Raw genomic sequence first — 21,098 nt, forward strand, 5'->3', positions numbered from 1 at the left:
ACATCCGGCGAATGCAGCTATACAGTCTGTACATTACACCCCCAGAACATGCACAAGGAAGTTGACCCGCCTTTCTGCTTCCCATTCCGGTTGGTGCATGATTCTCCCCCACGAATTACAGACGGTATGGCGGAAGCATTTGAAAATTGCGGAAGCCAACTCGTCTGTTCTAAGAGACTACCAATGCGGGGGTTTGGACAAATAAACACACTCACACCTCCAAACACCTGCGCCAAACGCTGTGGGAAGGTGGTGTTTCCAGGTTTCAGCATGTGTGTGTGTATGTTGGTTGTTGGTTTATTTCGGATCAAGAATACATAAAAGCATTACAATTTTTTTTTTTTACATTAATACAGTAGTAGAAAAAGTACATAATATGTAAATCGAAAAAAAAAAAAAAAAAGATCCAAGGATAGCCCAGTAAAGCAGCTTAAAGTTACAAACTAGAAGCCTGCTTATTTCCACTGGGGTCCTTCAAATATCAAAACCTTAGTATTACACAATTGTACTTTATAAAAGAAAAACAGAAAAAAGAACTGTCTATCGATGACACATAAAATATATGATATAATTATATTATGGTATAATTATCAAACACACACAGCAGCCTGTCTGCGAGAGAAAGGGAGGCACTGAATCACATAAACAGAAGAGAACTCTGTGTTAGACTGGAGTGGACGGAGCGGGTGATCTGGTAACGCTCCAACTTTCGCTCCGGTACCGATCTGGTACCGCTCACCGCTCAAGCCAACATCCCCCCGTTTCGCTCCCCGCTCACTCCGCTCATAATATGCAGGGCTTCAAATGTGGCGCGGGATTGCGAGAATCGTGCATATTTTTGTCAATTCCCGCAGATTTGTAATTTATAATGCGGGAGAAGTCGCACAATTGTTTGCGGGCCGATGTCTATTATGTTAAGCCGACGGTACGGAACCAACGTTGCTGAATACGGCCGACTGGTGGGACACATTTGACCAGCTCAGTGGCCTTGTGGTTTGAGTGTCCGCCCTGAGACTGGGAGGTTGTGAGTTCGATCCCCGGCCGAGTCATAGCAAATAATAACTATAAAAAAATGGGACCCATTTGCCTCCCTGCTGGGCATTTAGCATCAAAGGGTTGGAATTGGAGGGTTAGATCACCATATGATTCCCGAGCGCGGCACTGCTGCCGCTCACCGCTCCCCCAGGGGATGGGTCAAATGCGCAGAACAAATTTCGCACACTGAGGTGTGTGACAATCAGTGGGACTTTACCTTTACCTTTATTTGACGATGGACTGTTTTGCTGAACGTAGCTTCAAGGCGTAGCCTCCCCACTCGGCAAGCAGCAAACCGCTTTGTGTGACCAAATATCCCCACATTTAAAGAACTTCATACTCCCAGAGCTGGCGTAATCCATATGAAAAACTCTCATGTTTTACCCAAAATGAAACGTTCAGGTTTTGTGTCGGTTGGTGGCTCCATAAACAGCCGGCTAACTAACAGGTGGCTAAGGGGAGCTAACGTTAAATTGCAGGGTAAATCAGTCCCTCTATAAACCATAATATCTGTGTCCTTTCACTTTTGATTGAAAAATGCTTCCAGAAAACATGTAATATTTGATGCAATACATACAAACATCAGTCAACATCACATAATGTATTCTCTTTAACTCATTGAGTGCCAGCCACTTTTGGAGAACGGACGCTCCCAGTGCCAGAGTTTCAGAGCGTTTTCAGTGATTTCTCGAGGCCCACAGAATATTGTGTGATATTACTATGTAAACACTGAACACGCACAAAGAACGATGAGACTCTCTTCTATCAAAAAAAAGTTTATTGATCCCATTTTCCTTTAGTTATGAGCCGGAGAAGATAGCTTGATTTAACCAAAAACAGAATTTTTTTTCTAGAAGCTGAGATAATGAGCCTTTTGTGAAATTCAACATTTCAAGCACATCACTGACTCCGATGCTAATATTTTCTAATGTAGTCACACCTCAAAAATAATTTCCTTCAATAAAACAGTGAAGGCCAGGGAATTTTGTTTGGCAGAATAATATTTTTTAGCTGCAACCAGCAGCGCTGGCCCCTGCGTGCGCTGCTGGTTGCAGCTTCTTGCTGGTCTTGATTTGCTGCTGGTGGGCATCGGATATTCTGGCTTGCGTTTGCCAATCCTGTCCTGCTGTCTGGGTCTGTCTGGGTCAGTGTTGTGTGCTGCTCTGCGTGTGCTGCTCTGCGTGCCCCCCCCCCCCCCCCCCCCCCGCCTCAACTGCACACTCCTCCTCCGTATGGGAGTGTCTCTGGTGGCTTTCTGCTGCGTTTGCTGTGCACAATGAAGGGTGCGCGACATCCAGCTTTTTTACAGCGTTCCGCGTGTGTTTGTCACCGGCTCCCATGCTTCCAGTTGAGAATAATAACAACTCCACGGCTGATCATGCGGATGTGCTGTCGCAACGGACACGGAGGGGCTCAATTGTGGCAGCAGATTGGCTGCTGCAGGCAGAGCTAACGTTATGCTTCATGCATATCGATGCATACGGATGCGATGCGATTTCCGTTTCCCCAACGACTTCTTCTTTGTTTTTTCCTCGCCTTTCTGTAATCTGGAGAGCACTGTCGCCACCTAAGGGTTCTGTAAAATAGGTTACACACCTTCAATAGCTCCCATATTTGTACAGGAGATGCCTGATGCTTTGATCCACGTCCCACCGTCAAAAAACGCAATTGACGAACATACTCGTCCTTGGCACTCTACGTTACTAAACGAAATGACGAACATGCTCGTCCATGGCACTCAATGAGTTAATCAGGTGGACACATTTTCAATAAAGTGAAATGACACAGATAATGGTTTATGGTGGGACAAACTTCCCATACCTGCCCATTCACTTCAATAGAACCCTCCCCAATGCAAAATTCAAACAGCTTTGTCAGTAACATGACAGTAAGAAAAGCAGATGTAACCAAATCTAACTGACATCACTATTGTGAACACAAAACAAACACTTCTGATATAATATGATATGAGTGTTTTAGTAGTGTATCACTCAAAAAATAAAGGCTTTGATCGAACCGAAAGCCTATGACTGCTTAGTCTGCAGATAAAACACAATGACAACAGCCATAGTAATTTAGACTCAGGTGTGCATAAACTACAGGTGAACTTCTTTTTTTAAATACAAAAATGTGAAATTATTATCACTTATCGGACAGGAGAAGCAGATATTTGTAGGTTATAGTATCGGCTGAAAAAAATCCCCCCTAAAGTCTATAGATCCCCCCCAAAAATATATAAATCCCCCTATCTGAAGAACATGAGGGGGGAATTCCCCCCCAGTTTGCAAAGTGAATTTTAAGCCCTGATATGGTATGTATGTATGTATGTATGTATGTATGTATGTATGTATGTATGTGTGTATGTATGTGTGTATGTATGTGTGTATGTATGTATGTACAGTATGTACTATATATATGTGTGTGTGTGTGTGTGTGTGTGTGTGTGTGTGTGTGTGTGTGTGTGTGTGTGTGTGTGTGTGTGTATGTGTGCATATGTATGCATGTATGTATGTATGGTGAATCATAGATCAATTTCTGATTTAAAAAATAAAATAAAATAAACATGTGGAAAAAAATCTACTATATACTCTATCTATCTTACCTATGTATCTGGCAATTCACAAATCAAGTAAGTTTCTGCTACATGGCAAGTACAATCCACTACAAGGTAGGTGTATTGCAGCGGCATAGGCCTACTGAGTTGTGTATTAATCATGTAATACAAGAGGAACATGAACTTAAACCTAGAGAAACTTGTGGAAAAATAAATAACAGGAACTGGAACTCAAATGTGCAAACCTTGTGGAAAAATAAATAACAGAAAATGGAACTCAAACAAACCTTGTGGAAAAATTAATAACAGAAACTGGAACTTAAACTTAAACTTGCAAACCTTGTGGAAAAAGAAATAACACAGGATTCAGTTCCTTAATTTTGGACACACGAATCAGCACCACAGTAAGTAATCAGATTACAAATGAAGAATTTGTCTTTGTGCAAGTATGCAGCATGGCAATCACATTAATCCTATAATAAGAATGCAAAGTGTCCCCCTTTGTGTGAGCATACGTGTGTTCCACCACAGCTATCTGGCATTTTACGTGTGATCACGATGAATCTTTCAAGAAGTGTAAACTTGTTAGGGTGACCTAACAGAGAGGGATTTTTTAATGAGGTAATTAGGGCCGATTAATTGTGGAATGCACAGATTAAGGGCTGGGGTGGTTCGTAGGTGATGAAGTCCTTATTCGTGGCAGTTGGGTCCTTTTGACGAGGGCTTCTGGTTCTGCCAGACCTCATTCTCCTGCCAACGGGGGGAGCCTCAAAGAGTTTGTGGCCTGGGTGGGATGGGGTCAAGATGTTTCACAACCACTTCAGCGTTCTGGCTTTGTACAGGTCCTGAAGGACTGGTAGGTTGCATCTGATCACCTTTCTGGTGGATGATACGTTGCAGTCCAGAGATGTCCTTGCAGACAGCAGCAGCACCACCACCCAAAAGACGGTGATGGAAGAGGTGAGGATGGACTCAACGGTGGAGGTGTAGAAGAGCATCATCGTCCAAGCTAATCCCAGCTAATCCAGTCATGAGCATTTTGAATGAATTAGGCATCTCGCGCGCTCGATTCCTAGGCTCACCCCCTACGCGGGCTCACCCGCCCTGCACCTCACTGAGTTGGCCCTGCAGCTCACATATGCAGCTCAGCCGCTGCGCGGAGTCGCCCTGGCTACTCCTTGATGGCATACTTTTTTTGAGAAAGGGACAGTGCATATTAATGAAAAGTACAGTCAGTAGCCTACATGTAAATATGCCAGATTATAGCTCGAAGGCTAGTTTCCATCTGGAGTCCCTTGGCAGGTTGATGTAATTGAAAGAAAAAGCAAAGTGACAGAAAACACATACATTACATAGGAAATATACAATATCAGTAATAGTACAATTAGTAAAAGAGAAAAAAGTAAAAATAAATGATTAATGGTAAGAGTTAGTACATGTGTGAGCATCCTGCACAATCACACATGGTCACAGGACTGGTTAATTCTCAGCCACGCCTTCAGATGGCCCTTGAAGGTGGCCAAGCTGGAGCTTCCTATTATAGAGGGACGTAGGCTGTTCCATACAGCGCTTCCTTTAAAGGCTAGCACGTTTTGACCAAACAGGGTTCTTCTGAGCGGAACTTCACAATCCCTGTTGGTGATGGCTCTAGTTAGCCGGGTCGGATTGGCAGTAGATCTATATTTAATAAAGGTTACAAGAGGTGGAGGTGCTAGGCCATGCAGGACTTTGTATATCAAGCAGGCAGAGGTGAATTTCCTGAAGTTGTCAAAGCTTAGCATGTTGAATTTGGTTAGAATATTGCAGTGATGATAGATGAAGGGTTTTTTATCTAGGATTTTTAATGCTTTTTTGTAAAGTGATTCGATTGGGTTAAGAATTGTTCAGCCTGTCATAGACCAACTGGTTAAGCAGTGGCTCAGTGAGAGTATCATGGAATGCAGGAACATTAGAGCAGCACTATTAGATAAGGAACACCTTATTTGTCTAAAATTACATAAATTAAATTTAATAGTTTTCGAGATCATTTTGACATGACATGAGAGTGTGGAGTCTAACATAACACCTAAGTATTTGAATTAATTTACAACATTCAATTCCTCAGCTCCCAGGAAGACATTTGAATGTGTAAGGGTAGAAGACTGCTTCGAAAAGAACATAGATACAGTTTTTTTGTGTTCAACAGAAGACAGGACCGGGTAAGCCAGGTTTGAATATGGGTCAATGACAAACAAATTCTCATTGTTAACTCATTGAGTGCCAATGACGACTTTAGTCGTCAATTCATTTAGTGACGTAGAGTGCCATTGACGACTAAAGTCGTCAATTGCGTTTTTTGACGGGGGGATGTCGATCTAAGCCTCTTACATCGCGTCTTACAATATGGGAGCTATTGAATGTGTCTAACCTATTTTACAGAACCCTTAGGTGGCGACAGTGCTCTCCAGATTACAGAAATGTCAGGAATACAGCCTGAAAAAGCCGTGATCAAAGAGAAACCGCTCATGCTCCAGCCCAGAGCCATATAGATTGCTCTGGCTGCTACTTGACGGTGCCTGCCAACAGCAATCAATCCGCGCCCACAACTGAGCTCCTCTGCCTCTGTCTGTCTGTCTGCATATAGTTTCTCCACACGATTACCCACCAGAAAGGCAGCACCCGACGCCGAAGGGCCAAACCTTTACCTGCAGTCCCATTTGGCATTTCGCTGTGAGCCGCCCGGGAGCCGCCCGGGAGCCGCCCGGCGCAAAAACGGAGGCTCCGAAAATAGACTGGGTGCGTGTGGGGAGGAGTTTGCAGCTGAGTGGGGGAGAGGGGGGTGGGGCACGCAGGCTCCACAGAACTACACCAGGTCACTACATCAGAAAATATTAGCTAGAGTCAGTGAATGTGCTTGAAATGCTGCATTTCACAAAAGGCTGAATATCTCAGCTTCTAGATAGAAATGCATGTTTTTGCTGTTTTTGACCTATCTTCTCCGGCTGATAACTAAAGAACGGAAAATGGTATCAATAAACTTTTTTTTGCTGATGATACAATAGAGTCTCCTTGTTCTTTTTGCGTGTTCGGTGTTTACATAGTAATATCACACAATATTCTGTGGGCCTCGAGAAATCACTGAAAACGCTCTGAAACTCTGGCACTGGGAGCGTCCGTTCTCCAAAAGTGGCTGGCACTCAATGAGTTAAATCAAGGTGTGTTTTTTTCTGCAGTGTAGGTTAGTTGAAAATCAACGTTGCATTCTGAGGAGGGAAGTGTGTCTGCGCGCGAGCCTTGCGTAATGGGCCTATAAGCAAGGATTTCCTGCACTGCGCCGGAGAATACTGTCTGCGCTCAGGCATACGCCTGGGTTGTTTGCGCTAAGACCAGCTATTTGCTGGCATTAAAATTGAGAGCACCCAAGGCTTCTTTTTCTAACACATTGCGTTGGAACGCCTATTTTGGAATGGGCAACGCCCAAGCCTCTCTTTGCGCTCGGCACATACCAACGGTATCTTCCCCAGAGCGCTAAATGACACTTGCGCGAGACACATGATAGGCTAGAGGCCCACCGACACGCCTGGGCCACGCCTACACCTGTGTCATCCCAGCGCAAAACTGGACAGTGGAGGCAGACGATAGCTTAAGACGCTGGGAAGATAGCAATAAGAGGCGTGCAAATGCAGCGCAAACGATAGCGCCGTACGAAGATAGGGCCCTTAGTCTTTAAACTGGACCTTCACATTTGTGAAGATTATCCTGCTGAACACAAATTTGTGCTCCCATAAACTTTTGTTAATCACAGACCTTATTTTATGCATTTAAGTGAAATCCCCATTCTAAAACCCCATTCACTTTTCCCTTTACGAACCCAGAAGTATACTTCCAGACTCATTCCTGCAGTGCTCTATTGGCACTTCAGCTTGTGTGTTGGTTTTTGCATCTTAACTGAACTCCTGTTCGATTGCAGAGGTCATTCTGCCATCAGACTAGACCTCAATGCCCCTGGCTTGTGAGTCACATTTTCCTGGGACGAGCCACAGATTAGTGCCAAAGTGAGGATTTTATTTTCCCAGGTGAGGATATGTACAGGTCAGCCTGTATTTACAAGGCTGCAAACTAATGTCGAACAAACAACAACTTGAATTAAACAATGAATAAGAAAAAGAAAGAGAGCAAAGTAGGCTACAACAAATATGGGCTATATCTGGTCAACACAGACCCTACTAATAGCCTGCAGCTCAGTTCCTGCAGCATATCACTGAACACATATCCCTACTCAAGACTTTTGCATTTATAAAGGCAGAAGGGGGGAGTGTGTGTGTGAACACGTTATGGCTCTATCATGTGGGAGGGAATGGTTGAGTCCTTCCACACCTCATCTGAGATGGGAGTTTCCCAGAGCCACAGCTCCGCCTGCTATTGGTCCGTGATTGGCAAGCTGCACGATCACTGGACAGGCGATCTGTCAATCACCCCCTTTTCTATCCAAACGGGCGAGTTATATCAAAAATTACCCCCCTACAGTTGTTAGGAAAATGTGAAATTAGCTATATAGACCAAAACAGTGTTTTGCCCCTCACTGGAAAGATGTTTAATCCTGTTACAAAGTCGGGCATTTTAACATGGGGAGATCTGCCTACTGCCCCCGAGCAAAAGTGGCCATTCGAGGAATTACAGCTTAAACAAAGACTTTCGCATCTTCCTGGGAAAGGGGGCGGGCTTGCTCACTGGTCTACACCTACAGTACAGACCGGCTATAAAGACAGAAGGCAGAGTGCAGGCTCACAGACTCAGAAGAGACTCTTCTCCTGTAAGTACCTCTCTCTCTACATCTGATGCTGCTTTATGAAGACAATGTTGCATTCAGTCCTGATGTCTTACTTGTGTTGTGTAATCTGCACATCCTACAGCTTCTTAGTTTAAATCAGTTAAACAGGTTTTAATCGGCAAGTGAAAACTACATGTATAGGCACTATACATGTCACACAGAGTAACTTGATAAGTATCGAGATTACTTCATCTGTGCCTTCCATCAGTACGAATGTTGTTGACTTGAAGTCTCCACAGGAGCTCCATGCCGCTGACGGCTTAAAATTCTTACATGTAAATATCAGGAGTTTATTACCTAAAATGGATTGTTGTCATCACAGAGTCATGGCTATCTAGCAGAGTCCCTGACTCTGATATCATGATAAATGGCTTCAACCTGTTTAGAATAGACAGAAAAGCCAAACGGGGTGTAGCGATTTATGTTAGAGAACACCTAGTCACCCACGTTGTTACAGCCTCCTCTGTTTTGAAATGTTTTGAATGTATTGTATTGGATATCTGTGTAGGGGGCGATGTTCATATTTTTGTATCTGGGGTTTACTGCCCGGCCCGCCATCTGCCCCAATAGCAGCTTTAGAAAGCCTTGGGGAGATTTTGCGTGTTCATGCCGCATCCGAGCTTCTGATCATACAGTAGGAGACATGAATTTGGATTGGCTCTCCGAGGGCTCTGCCAACTTAAAGCAGCTATGCCTGGAACTTAACCTGACCCAACTTGTCCTATACCCGACAAGATTAAATATAGGGGTTGGACAAAATATTGATACGGTATCACAATATTTCCACTTGCGATACGTTATCGATACACTGGCACAAAGTATCGATATTTTATTAAAATATGCAGGATCTTGAAACTGATTCCCCCACAGCCATTTTGATAAACAGAGTCCTAGGGTTGTCAAACATATTGATGAAATATTGGTTTAGGCTAAGAGGCACACTGATGGCAGTAACAAATAGCTTACACTGCGATTTATAACTGAATCCTGGACATGCAGAGCTGGTGTTTGGGCTGTCTTGGGCTACACTCTGAGCATACTGCAGCAGCTCAGCTTGAGGGAGGCTTTGGAGGGAATTGTAGCCTACATGAAACATGAAAGCTGGAACATCCCCACCCCCCACTAACTACTTAAGACAATTTAAACATATATTGTGAATATATGCCATTGTTCTCTTGTTTTAATAATAATAATAATAAATACTCTTAACTCATTGAGTGCCAATGACGTCTAAAGACGTCAATTGCGTTTTTTGACGGTGGGACGTGGATCAAAGCCTGATGCATCTCCTGTAAAGGTATGGGGGATTTTGAAGGTGTATAAGCTATTTTACGGACCCATTAGGTGGCGACAGTGCTCTCCGGATTAGAGAAAGATGAGAAAAAAGAGTAGAAGAAGCCGTGGGGAAACGGAAACCGATGCATGCTGTAACGTTAGCTGTGAACAGCAGCCAATCTGCTCCCACAATTGAGCCCCTCCGTCTCCGCTGCAATAGCCCCTCCACATGATTAGTTGCCAGAAAAGGAGCACCCGACACCAGCGTCTTTCTGAAAAGCCAAATCATTCTCAGCTGGAAGCACTGGGAGCCGGCGCACAAAAACGGCAGAGCGCTGTGAAAATAGAGCTGGGTGCAGTGAACTTTGAAACGTGCAGCAGAAAATTCGTGCAGCAGAGAGCCACCAGAGACACTCCCACGGAGGAGTTTGCAGTTGAGGGGGGTGGGGCACGCAGGGCACCATACAACACCGACCCAGACAGCAGGCTCGGTGGACAGATTGGCAAACACAAGCTAGAATACCTGATGCCCACCAGCAGTAAATCAAGACCAGCAAGAAGGTGTAGGGTCTGCGCACGCAGGGGCCAGCGCTGCTGGTTGCAGCTAAAAAATATTATTTTGCCATCAAAATTCCTTTGTTTTCGCTGTTTTATTGAAGGAAATTATTTTTGAGGTGTCACTACATCAGAAAATATTAGCTTCAGAGTCAGTGATGTGCTTGAAATGCTTCATTTCACAAAAGGCTCATTATCTCAGCTTCTAGTTTGAAACGTCTGTTTTTGGTGAAACCAACCTATCTTCTACTGCTGATAACTAAAGAACGGAAAATGATATCAATAAACTTTTTTTTGCTGATGATACAAGAGAGTCTCATCGTTCTTTGGGCGTGTTCGGTGTTTACATAGTAATATCACACAATATTCTGTGGGTCTTGAGAAATCACTGAAAACGCTCTGAAAGGGCTGGCCCTGGGAGCATCCGTTTTCCAGAAGTGGCTGGCAGCCAATGAGTTAATGTGTAATTTTTCCTCCGTGGTATCGAAAATGGTATGAGTGAGTGAGTGAACTCTGAGTGAGTTCATGTCAATTCTGATAATAAATACATAATACCTGCCTCTTGCCTTTTAGGGGTATTTTTTTCTCTTCAGTTACACAGATATCTTGATGTATCGTAGGTTAAATTTCTTCCAATATATTGATTATCGCAGAATCGCTGTATCGTGATAATATCGTTATTGAGGGCCAAGTATCGTGACCATATCGTATCATGAGTTACTCCGCGATTCCCACCCCTAATTAAATATGAAAAACCTGTCAAAGTCAACTTTAATTGACATTGCTCTAACTAATAGGCCTTGCAAATACCCCCATAGTGGGATATTTGCTCAAGGCGTTAGTGATCATTGCCATATTGCCTGTGTCAGAGTCTCCAAGGCAAATAAATCAAAGCGACATATTATTAGGAAAATAAATATTAAAAACTTTGTTGAGCAAGGTTTTTTACATGACTTATTTGATGCTGATTTAGAACACCAAAACACCAGCTGCACGATAATTATCATATTTGTACGATAATTTACCACCAAAACCAATAGCATTTTGACCCTCTGTCTGTGGTACGATAGTTTGACACTGCCCAGAATGCATTTCGGCATTGATGGGAGAAAAATAGACCTCCGCTCCATTTCCTCCCCAAAGGCAACTTTTTACTTTCTGTTTAGTTTAGGCTCTATCTATGGTTAATATAGCACTTTATAGTTTCAGTAGTCAAACGTAACTAGTAGTAAAAACTAGTTGACCCTCAATATGCAATCGGTTTTTGAATAACGCCTATTTACAAAGATACATTTGGGAATGCAGAATGCTCTGAGGCAGATAACTTTATAGTCAGAGATGGCACTCGCTGGAGCTCAAAGGAGAGCCGTTTCAGCTACAGAGGGGAGGAGTTTTAGCTGCAGAGTGGAGGTGATGTACTGTAGTGAGCAGCCTCTCGACGGGAGGACAGACCGGGACAGACGGTCGGCGTACGGAGGTACGAACATTTATTGATTATTGTGCAGCATCTCGCATTGCCTGCAAAAAAAAAAAAAAACTTGCTGCTCAACTTGCTGTTCAATGGTGCGAATATGGAGAAGAAAAGAGGTGCAGAGAGGTGGAAAGCAAGGAGCCTATGTTGTGTCTTGGCCTAAACTACAATATCAGTGGTAGACAATTGTCTATTGCCTCTAGAATATTCGAGAAAAATTAAATTAATAACACAAATTTTTATTTATTTATTTATTTATTTATATTAGGCCACTGGTTCCCAAACTGTGGTCCGCGGGGCTCCGCCTGGTGGTCCGCCAGAGAATTGCACCAATTATTATTATTTTTTTTTACAGACAACAGTTTTTACATACACATTAACCCTGAGCAGTTGCCGGATTGGGCCGATTTTTAGAAATATCGCGATATTTGGGAAACATCACAATTTTGAACATTTATTCCACTATTTGCACTATTTGGTTATTGCATTAATGCAGAGCTTATCCCTGCAGCCTGCTTCCAATAAGTCAGACTAGTGCAGGGGTGGGCAACTATTTTTCATGGGGGGCCACATGAGAAACCCAGATTGTTGCCGGGGGCCGAACAAATATTGTCATGCCGTAACCAATGGATGGGCAACTTTGATGATAGAGAGGGCCACAAAAAAATGTCCTCGCTACCAGATTTTGCTGAAGGCTGAACGGCGCCAGCGTGAAAAATTTGGGGCATTTGAAGCCAGGTTTAGAGGAATAACTCATTTTAAATTAACAGTTGTGATGTCATTATTCAGTCTTAAACAACAATATTTGATCCTTTTCTCACTCACTCCTATGTCACCACCTGCTCTCCCTGCAGGGCTTGAAATTAACTTTTTTGACCACTTGCCAATATGGCTGCTAGATTTGAAAGTTACCAGCCAATTAGAATTTCCACTAGAAGTAAATAAGTACAGTACTAATAAACTACAGTAACAAACTGTTGTCTGTTTTCTAAACTGCAGAGTGAGCGATGGAGATGATGCAGGTGGCAGCGCTCGGCCGGCCTTTCAGTCTTGGGATGTTGTACGACTGTCGCAAAGACAAACTGGTTCCTGGTAAGCCTTAACCCTTGTACCCTGCTGCCGCGGAATCCTCAATTTAATCCTGGTCCATCTGATGGACCTTAACGAGAATACTGTACTAATTTATAAATATTAATTTAAATTTTTAAATTTTTGACTGTTTATAATTCATTGGTAACTTCTTCCCTAATACCTCATACCAACATTTCATACCTATTCGAATTTTAACCCCTCAAATGCCAGTGTACAGTAAGTACAGTAAAAAAAAAAAAAGTACATAAAAAAAAAAAAAGTTTTTTTTTTCCATTTCCATAAAGACAAACTGGCTTTGGGTCTGATATTATGGGCAAGTTGGGGTGTTTTACAAAAGTCACCACTGCAAGATGCCTAGTATCAAAGATTCACAGGCATGATGTCACAATAGCTATGACATCACTAGCCTATGACATCATCAGTGATGTCATGAGATGATTTTTTGTCAATAATATGTCACTGATGACATTACTGATGATGTCACAGACATTGTGACATCATCAGTGGGTTTTTGTATTTTTTGTGATTTTTTGTAAAAATAGTATTTTTTCATATTTTGAGCCAAAAATCCAAAAAGCGCATGTTTTGGACTACCAGCCATTTTCCCCAAAAAACACAAACGAGCTTTAGTCCAGCATCTATCCTGGTCTAAAGGCTTCAAATCAGTAGTGTGGACTGTCAAATTCAGTTTTATAATATTTTCCCATCTTTGGCATAGGAATCAGTTTTTTTTACATTTCATGTAAACTGTATGGAATTGATTGCTATGCCAAAACTGGGGGAATATGGGAAAAAAAAAAAAAAAAGTAGAAACTACAATTTTAACCCCTTGAGTCAAGGTGAGATGTGTAACATCAAGGAAATAATGATTTTTTGAAAAATTAGCTGGAAGTCAAAAAAAAATGTTCTTTTTGTGCAAAATTAACATTGAAATCAATGGGACAACTATGCAATGGACTATGAGACCATGTAACTCCCCCAAAATTTCTACCAACTCCAAGGTTAGATATTAAGGTCAAAGTTCAAGGTATTTGGTCCAGGATGCCCGCTGAAATAAATGAAATAAATTAATTTTGTAAAAATTTGCTGGGAGTACCAATAGAGTGGTTTCAATGGAAGTCAATGGGTCCATCAGATGGACCAGGAGTAAATTGAGGAGTATTTTTGAAAATAGGTCTTAGGATCGTATAAAAATTATAACTATGATTGATTTTTGTCAAATACCCCAAAAAAAATACCTAGCCTTACTTTAAGACCATATACTCAAAAAATGTGGAAACGGCCCATACGCGACTGCAGGAAAAGTCCATCAGATGGACTAGGAGGGTACAAGGGTTGTAAAGCTATTAAATAATGCAATGCATCCTAAACATTAATCTACAACTTTTTCAACTAAATAAATGTCTGTTCTGCTCCTCTCTGTCTGCCTGCTCTAATGAGAGAGTGCCGAGAGCGGACCAGGGAACCAGGTTTTCTCATGATAATATAACAAGATAATTATCTCAGTATGTTGAGATAACAACAGTGATTTTCTCGTGATAACGATATCTCGAGATAACCAAGCCCGTTTTCTCATAATAATGAGATAATATTTTTCATTAGCCTAAATATGAATTGGGAAGTAGCGCTGCTGGTCTTTCAGCACCATTTAGACCAGTGGTTCTCAAATGGGGGTCCGGGGACCCCCAGGGGTCCGTGGCACTTTGCCACGGGGTCCGCGAAAAGTTTTCAAGAAAATAAAAATAAAAACTTTTTTGTTTGTGCAAAAGCTTCATAGCTTCAACGAAAATATGTTATTGCTTTAAATCTAAAATGGTTCATGGATTACATTCTAATCTAACAAACCTATCAATTTAAAAGTCAAGCATGTTACCGTGGAAACAATTAAGCTTAGCCCAAAATCACAAATCAGAATGAGGGGGCCCCCGCTATATTTTCTATCTTGTAAGAGGTCCTTGGCTGAAAAACATTTGAGAACCTCTGATTTAGACTGCTTTGATAGGGGCAATAACAGATGTTGGTTGTCACCAATAGTGTTAATGTGAGTGTCACAGGACTAAGCTATAATGTGCAATGCTTGTTTTTATCTAAAGCTATAGTAGGCTAATTAATTCATAATTTATTTATGTATACATACAGTATACATAAATGGATATATATATAGATATATATATATATATCTATATATATATATATATATATATATATATATATATATATATATATATATAAAACTAAACTAAAACTATATATATAACTATATATATAGTTATATAACTATATATATAACTATATATATAGTTATATATATAACTATATATATAACTAAACTAAAACTAAAATGAGTGACACATGTAATTGGGATATCTGGCAGTAGTGATTTACTTGAAATTTCCCTTGTTTTCATCTAAAATGTAGCTCGTCTTCATGAGCTTTTTTTCCGTTGACCCCCCTCCGCCCCATCTGTAGTTAAATGAACTGCAGCCTGGCTGTTTGGCAACAAAAGTAAGAACTTTTATCCCCTCTGTTGCAGGCAAGACATTGTGGGACCAAGATGCCCTGGAAAAGAATATCGGAGAAACCCCCCAGAAACAAAGTGAATTTGAGATAGTTGCATCTGACTCAATTAACAACAAATTTAAAGCATTAAACGTTGGAGCCTCCCTGCGGGCAAGTGTCTTGAGTGGACTGGTAGATTTTGAGGGATCTGCTAATTACCTAAAAGATTGCCAGACTTCCAAAAAACAGGCCAGAGTAACATTAAAATACAAAACTACCACAAAGTTGAGGCAACTGTCAATGAAACACCTTGGAAGAGGCAATGTGAAACATCCAGATGTTTTTGATGAAGGACTTGCAACACATGTAGTCATAGGTATCCTTTATGGTGCAGAAGCCTTCTTTGTATTTGACTGTGAGGTGGCTGAAAAGGAGGAGCATAAAAAAGTTGAGGGCAAACTGAAGGTAGCGGTGAACAAGATTCCTAAGATTGACATAGGAGCTGAATGTTACCTGCAAACAGAAAAATTGGACATTGCAAATGCTGAAGAATTCCACTGCAAATTCTATGGAGATTTTTACCTTGAGAAGAATCCTGTGTCTTTTCAGGATGCAGTACAAGTCTACCAAAGCCTCCCAAAATTACTGGGAACAAATGGAGAAAATGCTGTACCAATGAAAGTCTGGCTGCTGCCCCTGACAAATTTAGATTCATCTGCTGCTCAACTTTTCCGTCAGATAAGAGGTACACTTGTGCAGAAAGTTGAGAAGGTCCTGGAGGACTTTAGTGAGGTGGAGATGAGATGCAATGATGCAATGGAAAGCATTACAGCCCAGCAATTCCCACAGATTCTCAAAAAGCTGAAAAGGTTTAAAGAATTGTGCTCTGAGTACACGCTGGCATTCCAGCAGATCCTGGCAAAGAAACTTCCATCAATCCGGGGAGGTGGGGAAGAGGAGGGTGTGCTGGTAGAGATCCTACAAAAGATACATTCTTCTCCATTCAACAACGAAAACCTGAATGAGTGGCTTGATTGTAAAGAGAGAGAACTCAACATGTTAAAATCTCTTACTGACAAGATGAAAAACACCAAGATAGTCCTAGTCAAATCTCGAAATTTGCTTGACCAAGAAATCCTCAGTGCAGAGCATGCTGTGTGCTTTGCTTTCACCTCACTGAAAAACGCTGAACCATACCTCTCAGCTTTATCAAACTATTTAAAAGAAACGGAGCACTTACCTGAACCCAGCACGTACCAGTTACATGGTACATGCCCTACACCACTGAGCCAGCAGGACGCCCCCGAACAATCATGGTATTATTCAAAGGAAGTATCAGATGCAATCAGGGGGAAAGCAAAGCTCTTTGTTGATTTTGCAGAGAACAACAAGAACAACAACAACATTAAGTTCCTAATAGCAGGTATACCAAATGAGATGCAAAAAGGTGCAAGTGTCCATCTGTATAAAGATGGCTCCTTAGTCACTGAGAACTTTGAACCACCTTCAAAGCCTGAAGCACCAACAGTAAGTGACACAACTCACAACAGTGTGACAGTGAAGATTTACCCACCTAGATTTGGAGTAGAGGGCATCACCCACTACTCTGTTGAGTACCGGTACTGTGTCAATGGAGAAGATGTTTGGCAACAAAAGAAAGCAACAAAAGCTGAAGACGTCACAGTATCTGGTCTGACTCCTAACACACAGTACATGTTCAGATCCAGAGCAGTGGCCTCAGTAGGTATAGGGCCAGCCAGTGATGTCAGTGGTTCCATCACAACCTTACCCACTAGTCCTGAAAAACTTCAAGTTGAAGCAAATTCAAGTGAGATATCAGTTAGCTGGGAGAATCCTGATGAGCTTAGCAAAGGTGTCAACATTTTGAGCTACATCGTGGAGTATGCAAACGCAACCCCAGAGGTGAAACACGAAGAACTTGAATGGAAACAAATAGTGTCAAGAGCAGAAAAGACTGTAATTTCTGGGCTTCTGCCAGAGACAAAGTACGCTGTCAGGGTCAGATGTGAGTGTGGTGAAGCTGGCAGAAGCAAGGAAAGCATCACAGTTAATGTCTCGACAACAAAGCATGAATCCCTCAAAGAATTACTCATACGTAAAAGTCAGTTGGACTTAAAGTCTGAATCACCTTCAGTTTACAAACTTCCTCTGGACAAAGACAAAACCGATGTAGACGGATGCAGCAGCTACAGTTTTGGCCTAGAAAGCATGAAGCGAAATCGCACTATAATGCTTCTTGGAGCAACCGGATCAGGAAAGTCCACTCTCATCAATGGAATGATCAACTACATCCTTGGTGTAAAGTGGAATGACACTTTCAGATTCAAATTAATTGATGAGGGACAGTTGAGATCACAAACTGAAAGCCAGACTTCTGAAGTCACTGTCTACAAAATTAACCACCAAGAGGGGTTTAAAATCCCACATTCTCTGACCATTGTTGACACACCAGGCTTTGGAGACACAAGAGGAATAGAAAGAGACAAGGAGATCACAGAGCAGATCCGGACGCTTTTCAAATCTCATCAGGGATTCAGTGAGATTGATGCAGTGTGTCTTGTGACCCAGGCCTCTCACGCACAGCTAACTGTGTTTGATTCAGTGTTCGCAATTTTTGGTAAAGATGTAGAAGAGAACATTCAGATCTTGGTGACATTTGTAGATGCCCAGCAGCCACAGGTTCTCGAGGCGATCCGCACATCTAAGGTCCCATGCCCCAAAACAGACAGCGGACTTCCATTTCACTTTAAATTCAACAACTCAGCGTGGTTTGTAAACATTCATGAAGAAGACATGGGTCTTGGTCAACTATTTTGGAACTTGGGTATCAAAAGCATGACAGAGTTTTTCACTTCTTTAGACCAAATGACAACCAAAAGCTTGCAGCTGACCAAAGAGGTTCTAGAAGAGCGCAAGCTTCTTGAAACAGTTATTGAAGGTATGCAAGAGCAAACGGAAACTGAATTAGCATCGATTGAAACAATTCAATCTACAATACAGGAAATGAATGCGCATCAAGATGAGATCTCTTCAAATGAAGATTTTAAGTTTGAGAGAATCCTTCATAAGCGTGTCGAAAAAAAGATAAAAAAAAAGGGACAGCATGTCACCAACTGCATGGAATGTAAAATAACATGCCACTACCCATGTAAAATTAAAGATGATGTCAGCAAGAAGGGCTGTACAGTCATGAAAGAGGGGAAATGTACCGTGTGTCCGGGAAGATGCGACTGGAGCGTGCATTCCAACACTGGCACAAAATGGGTGAGTAAGAAATGTAAAGAGAAGGTGACAATGAAAGAGCTAAAGCAGGAGTATGAAGAAGCTAAGATGAATGTTCAAGAAGTGATTGAGAAGTTAGAGGGAAGGATCCCAACAATTCAGGATAAGATGATGGGTCTCGTAAAGGAGACATTAGATCGACTGAATAATATCGCCTTGAGGCCTATCCCACTGAGCACTCCAGACTACATTGACATGCTCATTGCAGTAGAAAAAGCAGAGGGAGCTGGCCTGATTCGGATTAAAGCTTTGAAGGCACTGAAAAAGAAAGCAAAAATCATGCAAGGGAAAGACGAAAGAGAATATTACTGAATGACACATTGCATGCACGAGCATCGTCTCAACTGACTCCCCGCCCCCCTCCCACCACCACCACCTCTCTTCAGCCTGGCTATAAGTGATTTTTTTTTACTATTATTAATATATCATTGCGGGTAGTTAGAGCTTGTTAGCCTTGACTGGGAGAAGGAAAACTGCTTTAAATCCTCCACTGCCTTGCGGCTATATCCACTCATAGAAAAGGCTTTGGGAGTAAATCTTGATGAGAAATCAGGAGTCAGAGCCCCTAAGGCAGTAAACCTGGTTCTGAACTGTAACCTGGTACCAAACTGTAACAGCTCTGCTGTTCCTTTGGATCCACCAGTGACGTGGAGAGAGAGGACGTGCTACATGGGCAGCAGCCTGTCCTCCTTCCACATTGCCCAGGCTTCTAACCAGGATGCAACATGCTCCACGCTGACCGATGGAGGCCCATATATCCTCTATTACTCTTTAATTACATGTTAGGATTTTAGATTTATGATTTCAACACCTATGAGTTTGATTAAGGGTTCGCCAGTAAGTAATGCATTATGTCTTTGAACAATGAACCCTTACAGAAGACCCACCCAGATGCACAAAAAAAAATCATAATACGTTTAAACATAAAAAAGTGCTGAAACAAAACGGATGAGATTTGTGTACATAATGTGACATTTGTTTTTCAAAGTCAGCTCTTACAGATTGTTTGTCCTGTATTATCAATCAAGGCATTTATGTATAAAGCACCATCAGACTGGAAGAAAAGCCTAATTCAATCAGATTGATTACTTCTTTACATATGTTTTTGATTGTATTTACTGTTTATTCATTTTCATTGAGTTGTGGGGTTCTATCTACCTTCAGGATAGTTCAGAGATGTTGAGCTTCAGAGTTTTTGGCGTTCACTGAGTTTAATGGAGATTTGTCAGTTTGTTTTCAAAATCAAAAAAATCATGTGTTTTCTAAATAAATAAACAAATATGTTGATGGGCATTCATGGAGAGTAGGTTAATGTGAGTAGCTCAATTTAGACAGGGAAGGCGAGTAGAACCTTGTAATTCCAAGGTCACAATCATGTTATTTGCTTTGTTAATTTTACATTTTTTATTCATTCTTTACAGATGGCATTTGTAATAGATAGTGTGGTTTGGGTCTGTGTGAGAGCCCTTATGTGTATGTATTTTTTTATGTTACTATGTTGATTTTTTTAGCATCATTGGATTGTTTATTATTATGTATATTGTTTTGTTTAAATGATAATTTCTATGTTTTATGCCTGAGGACCCCCTACAAAAGCTCAAGGGGTTTATCCTCCAATTAAATTTTGATATGTTATAAATGTCACTGCCCCTGGATGTTATAAATGGCACTGCCCTGGATAGCCTCTCAGAACTTATTATTACTATGGTTCATATTCCACATTTTGTATCATCCCCCATGTGAAAAGTTCAGCAGCTCAAAGCTCATTTTGCTCCTCTGATATCTCTACCTTCCCTGACAATCTAACATTCTCCTCCCAAAGCTGTTTAAAAAGGAAGTGGACATTAATTTGGAAGAAATAGAAGTGACCATGAAGACAATTTAGCTATAGCTCTATCAACCTTTTATTGTTTTGGCTGTTTTGTGTGTATGTCAAGTTGTTTTTGGTCTTTCATAGAAGACACAATGGAAATAAATGTTTGTGATGGAAAAACATCTGAGTCTCTGTGTATTACAGTACCTAGCAGCACCTTGTAAACATTGTTTTTAGAAAAGTTACTATACTCTAAGTAGTTAGGATACACATTATTTGTTCATGCAGTATGAAAAGACAAACAACCACTAGGGCTAGTGTGTCAAACTTGAAACAACCCAACCTAAAAAGAAAAGTTGGGAGAAGTACATTCCTCTAAACAGGGGGGAGGAGTGGAACAAAATACCTAACGAAATTAAATCTGATAGTTCTCTGAATACTTAAAAAAAAAATCAACTTGTGTGTGTGTGTTTTTATTATTCATGATTGTACAAGATTGATGTTTTTTATGTGTATTATAAAATGGGATATCAATAGCGTCACTCCATTTTCTGTCTGCCTCCCAGCCGAGACTTCAGGACCGCAATGGAAATAAGTCTTACCACGACTTTATTGTGATATCCTGATGAAGTATTTTATACTGCATGCTTGTTGGTGTATTGTATTTCTTAGTTGTCAAATAAATTCAACA

At 41.4% G+C, this 21,098-nt stretch overlaps 1 protein-coding gene across 2 annotated transcripts in view; it reads left to right on the forward strand.

Annotated features, from left to right (window-relative positions):
- Nucleotides 1-20,661, forward strand: part of LOC310798372 (uncharacterized protein) — a 55,327-nt gene extending 34,666 nt beyond the window's left edge. For both annotated transcript variants that reach the window (XM_083660915.1, XM_083660914.1), the window contains exons 5-6: nt 12,700-12,792; nt 15,326-20,661. In XM_083660915.1, coding sequence (XP_083517041.1) covers nt 12,708-12,792; nt 15,326-18,906 — 3,666 coding nt within the window. In that variant the 5' untranslated portion in view covers nt 12,700-12,707 and the 3' untranslated portion in view covers nt 18,907-20,661. The remainder of the gene's footprint in view (nt 1-12,699; nt 12,793-15,325) is intronic.
- The last annotated feature ends 437 nt before the right edge of the window (nt 20,662-21,098 follow it).

Source organism: Poromitra crassiceps, assembly GCF_964638095.1.
Source record: "Poromitra crassiceps genome assembly, chromosome: 25".
NCBI lineage: Eukaryota > Metazoa > Chordata > Actinopteri > Beryciformes > Melamphaidae > Poromitra > Poromitra crassiceps.